This window comes from Prunus avium, chromosome 1 (assembly GCF_965620075.1).
Source record: "Prunus avium chromosome 1, drPruAviu1.hap1.1, whole genome shotgun sequence".
NCBI classification, from domain to species: Eukaryota; Viridiplantae; Streptophyta; class Magnoliopsida; order Rosales; family Rosaceae; genus Prunus; species Prunus avium.
Genome location: NC_142284.1, coordinates 36,895,982 through 36,910,339, shown reverse-complemented (window position 1 = coordinate 36,910,339; position 14,358 = coordinate 36,895,982). Strand labels below are relative to the sequence as shown.

At 34.5% G+C, this 14,358-nt stretch overlaps 1 protein-coding gene across 1 annotated transcript; it reads right to left on the bottom strand.

The window, feature by feature from the left end:
• Positions 1 to 4,583: 4,583 nt before the first annotated feature.
• On the bottom strand, positions 4,584 to 7,793 carry LOC110769687 (DNAJ heat shock N-terminal domain-containing protein). Its single transcript, XM_021973721.2, has 2 exons — positions 7,593 to 7,793; positions 4,584 to 7,049 (listed from the first exon to the last, which is right to left on the bottom strand). The coding sequence occupies exon 2, from the start codon at positions 6,983 to 6,985 to the stop codon at positions 4,796 to 4,798; it is 2,190 nt and encodes a 729-aa protein (XP_021829413.1). The 5' UTR covers positions 6,986 to 7,049; positions 7,593 to 7,793; the 3' UTR covers positions 4,584 to 4,795.
• Between the last annotated feature and the right edge of the window lie 6,565 nt (positions 7,794 to 14,358).

Here is a 14,358-nt window from a genome sequence, read left to right as displayed (position 1 = left end):
TCGAGAAAGCACCAGCGAGAAAGGAGAAAATGAATCTGATTTGATTTTTTGGCAAATTTTGTTTTTTGACAGATTTGGTTTTTTGGCAGATTTGCTTTGGTCTTTTGGCAGATCTAATTTTTCTCTCTCAAATCCATAGTACAAGGGCAATATAGGTATTTTACACACACAAATAAACTAAAAAATAGCAATTAAATTGGAAAAATTGACAATTGTTGATTTTTGGGTTTTTTTTTGTGTGTGTTTATAGTTTTTAAATGGTATAGGGTTTCTTGATAAGATTATATCTAAGATTGGGTATATAACTAAATTTGTATCCTAGAAATTTGCCCTGGGCCTTACAAAATCCTGGACCGACCATGCCCCCATGACAACTTGGTAATGTATGTGTGTAAGAACTAAGAAACCCCCATCCTCTTCTAGTTTAGACTATCACTTTTTTTAATTAAAAAAAACATGAATCAACAAATAGCACAAGTACATGGATTTAGGCAATCAATTGCAATTTAACTTCAAAAACGAAAACAAATTTTAATATGAAAATTATTGATCCGTGAGATTAATACTTAGAATTTGGAAATGAATCCCTAGAGTCAACTATCAATACAAGAATAGCACTAAGTGTGGGTAAAATGGAGATTCAAAATGTATTTAATTACCGTATTGTATGAGTTGTGTCGGCCAAGGAATTTGAATCACAAAGAGTTACCATGGAGAGACCTCTACCACTAGTTTTTTTCTCCCCTTTTTTCTTACCCTAAATCCCAAAACTTAGTCTCTTTCTTACCCTAAATATCAACAAAAATATGGGTAAAATATATGTATCGAGATAAATTTCCAAAAACGAAAATATTTAGGAAATTTCTGTGCTTTTTGCACAATTTCCAAACATGTTCACAACTTAAACATGTATCATATGACCACCAAAGTAATATTCAAGTATTAGCCCTAACCCAATAATTATTTCTGATCTTAACCATGGTTAACTTATTAGTTTTCTAAATGAGTTTGAAATATTGTATATTAATTTTTCTAATTGAGTTTGAAATTTGTGATTATAACAACTTTACAGTGGCACTATTCTCATCCAAAACTACTTGGTCCATCTGCGTTTTAAATTATTTTATTACAACTGACTTTGTGATAGTTTGGCATTGCTTATTTTTGGGGTGATAAGTGATTTTTAAATTTTTTTTGGAAGTCCAACTTGTTGGTAAACTATGAGAAAATAACTTATTGTTAAAAATTGATGTGAGAGAAAGTTATAAGGGAAAGCAGCTAATGAGGTGCTTTCATTTTTCGATTATGCAGGAATCAATTTCGAAGAGGCGATGGGTTTTATGATTATGTGGCAATCATTTTCTGATTATGCGGGAATCAGTACCAACAACACTTTTAATAAAAAGTTTACCAAACGCCAAACTGCTTTCTCTCACAGTTAATTTCTCTCACAACAAATTTGATAGCGATTATTTTCACAGCACAACAATGCCAAACTGGCCCTTTGTATGTGTGTTTTTGAGTCTACTATGGTCGGATGAAACTTAACACTAATGTTGAGCGCCTAAATACTCACAAAAAGAGTGTAAAATGACAAATCGGGAGTGCGAATAATATTCCCTTAAACTTTTATACACCCAAATCTTATTAATATTTTACTCAAAACACTTCCCCAAATTATTTCTCTTACTCACTAAGTCTACTTCCATCAACCCCTTTACATTTCCTTCTTCATCGAAAATTCGAAATCACTACTTCTTTCTTCTTCGATTGAAAGACAAAAACCATTTTTTCCTATTACTAACTGGCAAAATTGCAAGTGAGAGAATAAATGGAAAGAAAATGGAAGTGGTGATCCTCCTTGCTCAATCCTAGACACTCTAGGATCCTTTTTAAAACATGCTCATATTTCGATTCAAGAGATAGATAAATAGATACATCCCAATGCATTGTTCGAGGGCTCTCGTAGTGGTTGAGGACACTTCTTGGGAGATCTGAAGATTGAGGTATATTTAATTTTCTTTTTTGATTTTCAATTTTTGTCATATATTAGGAAGAGTAACTAATGTGTTTACAATTTTCTAAAATTATTAAAACCAGTGTTGAGAGAATTAGAGAAACATTGTTTTAACACTTTTAAATTCAAAATTAATTGTTGAAGACAAGTGAGTTTTTATTTGTAGGAGAAAACTATTTAGTGTAAGTGCTCCATTTACTTTTTAAGTTGAGAAGGGTTTAGATACTCAACTTCAAAATAATTTATAATTTTGACATCATGATTTAAGATAATTAAGGGTCCGTTTGATAACCATTTCAATTTTAGGAGGGTGTATTCAATTGCGATTTTAATAGATTGTAATTACAGGATTTTAATGCAATAGATTTCATCATGATATCATGATTTGTGTAATTACAAGATTTGACTTATGATTTTAATAGATTGTAATTACATGATTTTACTTAACTTAGGACTTTTTTGTATTCTCCAAAGAATCAAAAGATTTGCTGTAGGATTTTCCTTATGATCCTAATGGCTTCATAAAATTCTTCATCCAAATCTTCTTTCTCTTTGTCATGATCTTCATACATGCTCGGGTAAATATTAAAATATGTATTATGTGTTTGCTTGTTATGGCCTTTTGAATGAATATTCCATTTCAACCAAAAAAAAAACAAGGGAGGTTGGGTGGCTTTTAAAATGAAAAAATTTAGGATACAAAGGTTGCATTTAGATACTAACATCTCCTAGTGGCTAAAGGGATACAACATCTCATTTTAATCAATTTTAATCATGATTTTCCATTGAATATTATGCTTAATCAAGTTTCCTATAGGATGTGGAAAACCTTCTTGAATAACTTGGTTGGATTTTGACTGCCAGGTTCAACATAAAAAATAACATTGTTCAAGTTCGTACCATACTTTAGATGCTTTTTTATAATTAAATTTTTTTTATAAAAAAAAACTAGATTTACTGATATCAAAGAAGTCAGCAAATAATCTTTTTTTGGTAGGATTTAAAAACTGAAGTGTGGATGTGCTTGGTTGGTTTCGAGTGAGTGGCTTATGCATGTGTTGCAATCATGTGGCATAAGAGTGAGAATGGAAGGGAGGGAGTGGTAACAAAAGTGAAAACAAAAACTGAAAGTGAAAATAATTTCAAATAGATTTCAGTTTTTATTTTCACTTTTGTTACTCTTTCCTCCTATTCTCTCATCTCGTCTTCTCTCTCAATCCTATCTCCACTCTCATTTTCACTTCTATCCGCACTCTTTTTCCTTTTTACTGTACCACAAAAATGAAAACAAAAAACTGAAATTGAAATGGTTATTAAACGGGCCATAAGTAAACAAGTCGCTTCTTCACTTTTCAATTTATGGACCCGTATTTGCTTTGAAGAATTAGATACTCTACTACCATTCCCAGATTCAATTTCTAACAAGGTTCACAATCATGCCCAAATGTGAAGATTATAAAGTTTTTCTTGATTTATATTTTGTTTGGTAATTTTTTTGTTCTCTTATTAAGAGAAAGTGTTTAGGGAGAGAAATATCACTTTTACTGGATGTAGAAGGGAGAGATCTTCTAGTTTATGTCTTAATGTTCTTGAATAGGGCCATGACTCGATTCAAACACCCTCCGCTGACCCAGAGGTTAGTCTTAATTAGTAATTAGTAATTAGAACATAGCACAAATTAGCGGCCCCTTGCCTTGACGAAAATATCTCCCTCAGCCAACCAAAAGTCATTTTGACAAAAACTTGGTCTGCTATTTAAATGTCTGAGTTGGGTAGGATGCAATTGGGAAATTGTACTTTCAATTTCAAGTCATCATTAATTAACATATAGCTGCTTGCTACCAACCAAAATATATATATATATAAACACTAAAACAAAAGAAAGTATAGACAAAAAAAAAGAAGATTAGCAAACCATAACACTAAAACAAGACTCAGATGCAAGTTGCTGGAAGAAGGCATAACCTTCATTAGTTTTCAACTGGAGTGTCATCTAACCTTCAATATGTAAGATCCAAGTAAGACATAGCACAGCAGGAAGAGAAATGATGATAATGTGAAAACTTGAAGTAGTCTTAAGGTTAGGGAGGAGAAGATTTTCCACAGAAATAATGTCATGAACTAATATCAAATGGGTATCAGTGGCACTACTGTTTGATCATTAATCAGAAGAACTAACAAAAGTACCTGTTTTACAGAAAATATGTAAGATCATGGAATTTCATAAGACATGAAAATTGGGCAGGTAAGAACTATAACTACATCAAGGAAATGGAGCATCAGCTCATGGACAACCAATAAGGAGATATTTTTCAAAAAACTAAACATGGCTGTTTGAAGAGGGTTTCTTCAAGTTCCAGGAAACAAGGGATGTTTACCTATCAAACTAAATCTGTGCTGCAGATAATGGCAAGGTAAGTATTATCATTAGGAACTTCCCACAAAACTTCAGCTGATATTGCATAGCCCCAACATTACATGGTTGGTAAAAGATAATGAAACACTTTTGATCCAATCTTAAACCAAGTCAATAAATTCCAACTGCATCAAATCAAGTCATCCAATACTCAACCAATTTGGTTTCTGAAGCATGCTCCACTCTTTCATCTTGATTTGTTTTCTGGATATCCTGCACAGTTTCTATTATAAATCACTCCCTTTGTCTTCTTCCCTCCTTGACAGTACTGGAATACACTGCCATCTCTATGTCATTAGCATTTCATCGTCATCCACTACATCTACTTCAACTTTGCATCATTCTACTTTTTGTCTTCAGCTTTAACCTTTAGTTACCTCAAGAAGTTCCGATGGAGTAGCTGCTGGATCCAGCTCCCGACAACCCTTTGGAGCATTTGGAGCCTCGTGACCCGTAAGCAAGTATGAAGGGACATGATGAGAGAACCGAAACATCTCTTCTCTGGGGATTCTCCTGGCTTCTTCAGGATCCAAATGCCGGTGAAATACTGTCTTAAACCCAGCCACTTTAACAAGGGGAGCTACAAGTACACCTAGGTCTTCATTGTAGTCTTCAACAACTTCTACCATGTCATATTTGTGTATAACTTCATCTGCAGTGAGTTCATTCCAGTCAGGGGACCAATTCCTATATAGGGCCCAAACATCGCCCTTCCTGGGGTATATGCAGATGGCGCCCCGTGGACCTTTTGTCCACCGAACTCTGTGCGAAAAAGAATTGAGTGATTTATTCACTTCATATTTCCCTACTCGGAAATCCCCACATGTTTTTGAGAAGCCGGAAGACACCCAGCTTAGAGGCCCTAATTCACTATTTGTTTTTGAGTTCAGCCAGCTGATCCGCATTGTGAACGGATCCAAAGAAATCACATTATGAACTAAGGCATAATATCTGGGCATCCCATCATCGCCATCATAAGCAGCCCAGACCTGACTTTCTTCAAAACACTTCTCCGATCGATCCTTGTCAAAGTCATGAAAATCAGGATCAGGAACATTTATTGACATTGTTTCCAAGGTTTCTGCATCTGAGCGGACACCAGAAAATCCAGAAGGTTTCCTGTCACTAGCACCATTTTTTGTATCAACTGGCTCACGACACCTGTTTTGGTCGCGTCGCACGTCAATGTTTCCCAAAGGTTTTTCTCTCTCATTCGCACTCCCCACCTCTTTGACTGCATTTTTTGCTACAGTAGATGTATTCAGTCTCTTTAGAATTTCTTTCCTTGCCTTCTCCCTTTGTAGTTTCTGAATTTCAAGCAGGGATATATCCCTTGTGATACTGGTCCTGGAGTTTCCATTCACCCTACCTGATTCAAAACTAGCCTGTTTCAATCCAGAAAAATTAACCGATCCAGCTCCTCCAGCTCCCACACCCATTTGATTTGTAACATCCTTTCCATAGCTGCTCTCACTAACCTCCTCCATGCCTCTTCTTCTCTTTGCAGCATTAGGGTGTCCTGTAGATGAAGCACCACTCACCTTCTTGGAGGCTTGATCCTTCCTCCGCAAGGCCTCCTCTCTTTTTGTTGCTGCTTGAGCCTCCTCGCGCTCTCTCTTTGCTTTCTCATAGGCCTGCTGAACCACGCTTGCAGCTTGGGCAGCCGTAGAGGCACTGGATGCTTTCGAGAATGGACCCCACTGAAAGCTGTTTTGGTTATATGATTCAGGTGCGTTGAAACCTGCAGAGGTGGCATTACTCCTCCCTGTATTAAATGTGTTTTTATTAGCTGTTTCATGCTTTGGAGTCTGCCGCTGCTGTGAGGAATTCCATGCAGTGGCTGACTTGGAACCATTCATAGGTGGTGGAACTATTTCTACAGCAAGAAATGGTTCATGGCAATTGGGGCAAAGAAGATTATGATTAAGATAAATTCTGAGATACTCATATTGCATTTTGCATTTATGACACACAGTCCAAAAGGTACTAGGCCTTGCTTTATGAGAAGAAGCAGGAGCTGAAGAGCGGCTAGCCCGTGTGGTACCCTTCTGAGTCTTTGTGCCAGACGTTGTACTTTTTGTGAAATTGTAGAAACCATTGGCCCCTGAAGAAGCCTGTGAAGCCCCACTCGCAGTCGCAACTTTTTGGTGTACTTTTGCATTCCTTTTCTGGTCATAGGCTACTCTCTTAGCTTTGTCAGACAACAAACTCCATGCTTCAGAAAGTAGCTTAAATGCTCCATCAGCTCCAATAGACTTGTTCTTGTCAGGGTGAAGCATAAGAGCTAGTTTCCTATACTGTCTCCTTACTGTCTCATCGTCTGCTTTCGGATCCGCACCCAGTATCCCATACCAATCAGGTTCCCCATTCATTTTGTTCTCTGCAGCAACATAGACATCAAGGGTCGCCAACATTTGGGGAATACCCTCTAGCCCTGGAAACAAATTCTGAGCCTTCAACGCAAATTTCTTTGCCCCCATAATATCCTTTGCAGTGAACTTCTTCTCCGCAATCTCTTTTGCCCTGGTAGCCTCATCTTTGTTGCACTCCATATTCCTAGACTATCTTCCAGTCTGATGTTCGCTGTGCTCCCACTTGCTCTAACAATTCAGCCACCTTATGGTTCATTCAGAAAAATAAATTCAGTTAGAAAATTGTCATGAAAGTTCCATGGAAGCATAAGCATCCAACAACAAATGCATACCAACAAGATGTCTATCAAAACGAATTGATAAGACAAAATGGGTCAAATAAAATTTATAAAGCAATGCTTTTCTAGACCCTCATTTCCACCACGCAACCACAATATAACCAAAATATTCATTCAGATACATTTCTCAAAATCATATGAGTCTCTTCTAGCTCTCGAACTTAAAATTGACCACTCAACTGGTTATAAGCTGAAGCAGAGATGCGGCACAAACTAACAAAGAAGCAAAATTAATGAGAGTAAAAAGCATATCCAAAATCAGAGAATTGAAATTCCTCCATGGATCTAGGGCAATCAGTTACAATTCGGCTAAAAAAAAACGAATTTTTTTTATGAAAGACCCTGATTTTGATAATTTTAAGTCGGAAATGAATCCCTAGATTCAGTGATCAGTACATGAATAGCACCAAATTTAAGTAAAACCTAGATTCAGAGATAAGTTTCTTCACCTTATTATATGAGCTGTGTTGGCTGAGGAATTTGAATCGCAGAGAGCCACCATGGACAGACCTCCTTCACCAGTTTTTTTCTTTTTTTTGCCCCTCTTTCTAACCCAAATCTAAAAAATCCCCAAAACTGGTCCCTTTCTCAAAAAAACTTCTCACAACCTAGACAGGTATCCCAAATTAGCAAATTATAAAATAGCACAAGGGCTTGGGCCTTCCTCTTCAAAGTATTTATTCTTAATTCTTAACCTAACCCAACATTTTATTCTCATCCTAACCATGGTTAAATTTTAACTCTTGAATTGCAATGAGTGAAGAAATTTTTTTGGTGTGTGTATTTGTGTGTTTATTCAGCAAATGATGTGGCAGTGTTTGATTGGGTCATGTTTGGGTCCCACTTGCTAAGTAAGGTATTAATACGTGTACTGACACATTGTTTGGTGTACGAATTAGACGATTCTAGAATCCCTAATAAAAAATAAATAAAAGTATGTACAAAAGTATCTCGAACTGATGTGTCAAATTACTATGTGAACATGAGATGACAATAATTAAAGAAAAAATTTATTTCAATTGAGTAGTCAATTTGTATGTGGATTTAAGGCAGTAAAATTAATATCAAATTGACATCACATCGCGCTTTGTGCTAAATATTATTTAAATATTTTCTCTTGGTGTACCTCATCATTATTTATTTTTTTGTAAGCTTTAATCATCATATTGGCCCGTTTATTTTTAAAAATATAATATAGCATATGTAGGTTAGGCAAGTTGGCCAGGACAGTGTGTCTGCCCCCCTTCACTCAAGTTTGAGTTCTTCTTCTTGTAGATTAAATTAATTTAGAATAATTTAGACTATCATTTGTAGTAAAAATGTTTTATTTTTACATTTTAGAATGAGTTAAAAAATTTACAAAGTGTCAAATTACCGCATATGATAAAAAAAAACTTTTACTCGACTGTTTCCAAATAACATATGCTCAAAATATTCTATATTTCTTTATTTTCACAATAATATTCCAACTTTCAGTTATCTCTTTTAATTGTATAAAAACTAACACACTTGCCCACTTGATTTTTTATTTTTCACTTGAAATTGATCCATTTTCAACAGTGAATTTTGAAGTCAATGACTATTTGATCTAGTGTCACTAAGTCTTCACTTTATTGAAAACGTTACAAGTTCAAATGACGATGGTTATTGTTATAATAATGAAACTTTTTTTTTTACAAGCGATAATTAACAACTCTAAATTGATATAATACAATTTAACTTTAAAATTGTTCAGAGTTAAACAAAATGGGCAATATGGAAAATTACAGACAAATAAATTTTTGACTTACTATTGAATTGAGAAACACTTACATGAAATGGAGATAGCATTATTTTGCTATCCCTAATCAGACACGATATATCATGCGTGATAACTTTTTAATGTGGCAATTTGTGATTGGTCAAAAGTATCAAAATAATGCTATCCTCATTTCATATAAGTTTTTTTACTATTATGGAGACCAGATGGAGATGGAAATTTCATACCCTTCAAAAAGAATAACTTTATAAGACGATAATTGAAGCAAGTCAAAAGGAGTACTTTTAACCAAGGTGGTTGGTGTGAGTGGTTCGGCACTCTCATTCCTTAAGAGAGGTCAGGGGTTTGATCCCTGCTCTCGTACAGAGTCACCACTTTGGCCAACACTTTACCCCTTACGGGCCGACCCGGTGTGAGTGGGGATTAGTCTGGATTGTGGTTAAGGCTTAAAGGTGCCACCCATAGTTGAGGCCCATCCAGGACCACCTCATGGTTCAGACAAAAAAAAAAAGCGGAGTACTTTAGTTGGCGGTCTCCAAAACTTCTGTTCTTTATGCAACTCTAATCTAATGGGATACGGAAATATGGTCCAATGTCTTCAAAATGAAAAACCCAGACCCAAAACAATAAAAATTACAAGAGGCATGGCGACCACCGACCACGTGGCCCATGGCAACAACCTCTCCTTTTTGTGATAGTTGTAACGGACGTTAAGGGGCAACGTGCCAAAATCCAAAAGCACCAAACTCGTGAGGTGACGTCCACGTTACAATGAAATGGACGTTGCTCCCATTACGAGAGTGCTTATTAGTTGTGTTTTTATATTATTTATTTATATCTATATATATAAAGTAAAAGGCAGAGAATGGTGAAACATTCAAAATACCAGAAAATGCCCTTAGTTAATGCAAACATTAAGAATTAAAATTATTAATTAAGTGAGGATAATATGGTAAATTTACACTTTTTCATATTAAAAAAATTTAAAATTAAAAGAAAAATCAGATAATGGATCCTCCTTTTATGGAACACAACTACCCATTATCTTTTTTAATTCTAAAATAAATTTATTTTAAAAAAAATAAATAAAAGCCTCTCGCAGGCGCACAAGCGCATGCAGAGAGGCTAGTATATATATAAAGTAAAAGGCAGAGAATGGTGAAACATTCAAAATACCAGAAAATGCCCTTAGTTAATTCAAACATTAAGAATTGAAATTATTAATTAAATGAGGATAATATGATAAATTCACATATTTTCATATTAAAAAAATAAATTTAAAAACAAAATCATATAATAAGTCATACTTTTATAGAATACAACTACCCATATTATATTTTCTTAATTCTAAAAATAAAAGAAAAAAGAAAAAAGAAAAAAGAAAAAAGAAAAAAGAAAATCAATTGGCACATGCGTGAGCATGTGTCAAGGGCCTAGTTTATTATCAAATAAAAACTTCTATAAACTTCAACGGTACAATTAAATACATCTAAAATATCAATCCCAAAAGAGTAATAAACTAACATCATAAAAGCAAAATTAACTCGAATAAAAACCACACTAAAATTATTAGCCTACATCATCACAATTAGTTCAATATGTAAAACCATGAGATTTTTGATTTTCTACGAAATGACATTATGTTTTATGAAATTGACATATAATTTTTTGAGTTTAACACAAACACCAAAAATTTACGTGTGCTCAACTTAATATAAAACAACCCGATACTTGCATAACCACTATTAGTATTAGTATTTAGGTATAAAATTATTTTTAATATTTTTATATAAGTGATATTTTACTTTAATCTAATTTAAATTATAAAAAGGGATTTCGACAAAAAATAATAATAAAAAAACTACGAGTGCATAATGAAGAGCACATCTGCTCTAACCAACCATACTAAAGCCCCTGTCTACCAATTGTTTTTTTTAATTGAACAATAAAAGTAGCCAAAAATAAGATTGCCTACTCCATAACCCAAAACCCAAAACTTTGACTCTGATTTTTCGACCCCTCAACCCAAAAGTAGTGGATAATTTGTTGGGTTGTGTAAGCTATGAGATCAAAAATAGGCCCAACTTGATGGCCAAATTTTAGTTTAGGGGGTAAAGTAGACCCTTTAACGAGGACACAAATCATAAGTTATGGGCTTTAGGGTATTGTACCCAAGAAATCCAACAAGTTCCAAGGGCAAAAAATGAAAAATTTATTAATGTTTTGTTTTCAAAGAAGGAAAGAAAGAAGAAGAAGAAAAGTTACAACAAAGTTGATGATTGTGAAGTTTATCTAACATAAAGTTATAAACATCTGGAGGAAGCTTGTGCAATATTTGGACCCCAAAATAATGTTGAAAATGAGTCAAATTAACTTTATACTATTTACAATATTGCGACAGGCAGTTGCATATTGGCCTTCCAAATTTGAGGATTTTTCACTGCAGATGATTGCTACTGTGGTCAATGATGAGACTCAGCTATTTGGGCGATGAGATGGAAAGTTTTGCTCTCGCCACTTTTGCTGATACACAGAACTTACTAGGATAGGATCCATCAAAACCCCATCAAGCTGCCGAACTGATACCTCAACAAACTTGAACTCTTGGTGAATTCTCTGCCGTTGGATTTTAACATTAATTCCCCATATCCACGGTCGGTAGGTTTTCATCATATTCCATATACTCCTCATACATTTTGCAGAATTTTTTTACCTTAAGAATGCCATATTATAAAGAATAATAATAGTCAACAATTAATGTCTAGTCCAACGAAAAGTGATCTTGATTTATAAATCAGGAGTCTCAAGTTCAAACCCCCGTAACACTTTAATTGTGTGCGTGCGTGTGTATATAAATGATCTTTTGTGCTTAAACTACAATGATTGAAGCAACCATTTTGCAAGCCTGGTGGTGATTGTGACCAGCTTCTGCTTGTTGGACCCCCATACCCACCACAGCCACTACTATGCATGCATTTCCAAACACTCCATTCTAAAAGTAAAAGGATTTTGTTTTTTACTAAATTAATTCCCAATGCAAACTGGAAAAAGTTTTCTCATTTTTTATTGTTCTTGTATTTTAGGGAAATATACAATTAAATTATTTGCAATTCAAGTACTTGCCTGGCCTGCCTGAGTTGATATTGATGGCGTGGAGTTCCTTTTTTGGTCGAAATGTAGCAGCATAATATTTGTGATGTACCAGATAGGACAATAATTTTTCTTTTCTTTCAAAAATGTTTCTGAATATTCCAGAGAATTATTGAAACATTAATAAGTGCCAAGCCATCGATTCCTCCAACAATGTTTCAGCACTAGTCACCAAAGTAACAAATTTAATCAGCAATAATCCACATTGTTCCTAAATGTGCTTTTTATTGTTCTGAAATAGTTTTGTTTATGAGATCATAATTAACGCTATAATCAATAACACTGCTTGCTTTCTCGAGTTTAATTAAGGGTCACAATCATCTAGTGCTCGAATTCTCAAACTCAAATAATTTTGGAATCCAATTCCTTTTTATTGTTAGATTAACTCTGGCCAATAACTAGGTAGGAGGTTATTGCATTCGCTTGTCACCCAAAAATAAGGATAAACAACTATACCACATCATTGCTCATTATTTTAATATGTTCGAGTTTGCAAATATGGAAGAAGTAAGTTGGTCATGGCAGTGAGTCCGTTACTTTGCACCTAATTGCATATTAAATTAATTTAAAAAAAGAATTTAGACTATCACTTATATATTAAAAAATTGATGTAGTTTCAATACCACACAATAATAATCTCTTCATGTAAATACGCACTTAATTTTTGCATGCATATCCTCATTTTGTCTAAACTTCCATACTTAATTAAACCTATACCTTCTTAGTTCCAATTTATTAAGTGTTAGGTTGGGAAGCAATAAAATTTGGCAAATTCCCACCGTCGAGCGAGCATGTGGACACATCCCTATCACACAGAGACACACTAAATGGGCTGGTTGGTCCACCTCCAACAATAACAATAATCTGAATTAATTATTATAATCTATTTGATTAGTGCAAGTGTTTTAAAACACTTAAACCAACACATGCCAAATTTCCTTGGATCAGAGTCCTTGAGAACTTTCTAGGTCCCAACAATCCAACCGTCCATAACATGCCGCGTGGGATAGTCCTAGGCGGTGGCCGCCAGCAGGCAGCATCCTAACATAACATGGCTTGCAAGAACGAAAGAGCTATATAATATTATAAGGTAATTAACACAAATTACTTTGTCTTGATGATGAGATTAATAATTAAGTAGGGTTTAGAGATGCTTCATAGACAGCTTTAACCCTTTATTCTCTCTCTTTCTTTCTTTCTAATAAGCTGATTCTTTTCTGGGCGGGTGGGATGCCGTAATCTCTGACACCTAGTTTGTTTGTTAATGAATTGAAAGGGAGCTTTGTTGAGAGTGACCTAAGTATGTTTTATTATTAATTAATTAATTAATTTTGTTTTCGTAAATCCATATTGAAACTTGTTCTGTCTTTCACCTTTCACCTTTCACCTTTCAATTTTATTATGTTATTCGGTTTGGACATACCCTTGTTCAACATCAATATTATATTTTAAACTCCTCATCAATTTGGTCGTTTTGCTGATCGAAGCTTCCAAATATGTACTATATAAATAAATAACACAATTCTTTCTGTATATTTTGGATGGAGAGGTGTGTCACGTGTACGTGATCGATTGACAGTTACATTAACCATATACAATGAACTTATTATAACTCAGGCGTGCATGAGAGAATGAGTATCAAAATCTTTCGAATTAAAAAAAACAAGAAAGAATTGATGAAGCGTTTGATGAGGTGGGTAATTATGTCCTTTGCCATGACGGTGATGTTGATCTTATTATGTTGTAAGCATTTGGACTTTAGAAGTTGAACAATACCTAACCTAACCAGACCAAAAATGAAAAAGCAAAATAGGAAAAGGGTTAAGGGTCTTGGACAGCCACCATTTTTATCGGAAGCAGCTTGTCGCAGATGAAGAAATAAGCTGGCTACCTAGTTTCCTTGTCTCCCTCCCTCCATAATTTATCATTTCTTTTTTTGTTTTATTCTATTATTCAAAATAAAAATAAAAATAAAAATAAAAACCAGTTGAAAGGATAAAATTGAATTAGGCCCTGCATGTTACTTCAATGAGCTGGCATAAAAATAAAATTTTCCTCTCAGAGGACAAAACTGTATCCATCCTTACAAACCAAGTACATTTTGTGGATCCAATGGAAAAAGAGCTACGACCTCTACCTGTTGTTTAGGCAATTTATTTACACCATTTAACACAGAGACAAAATAATATAATCTTATTAATTAACTGTTGGTACGGTACAATTAATAATACCTGAAAAGCCTTATATTGCTCGCACGCATGATGTTTACTACAATAAAACTCCCCAGTACTTAAGTATTTAGTAGG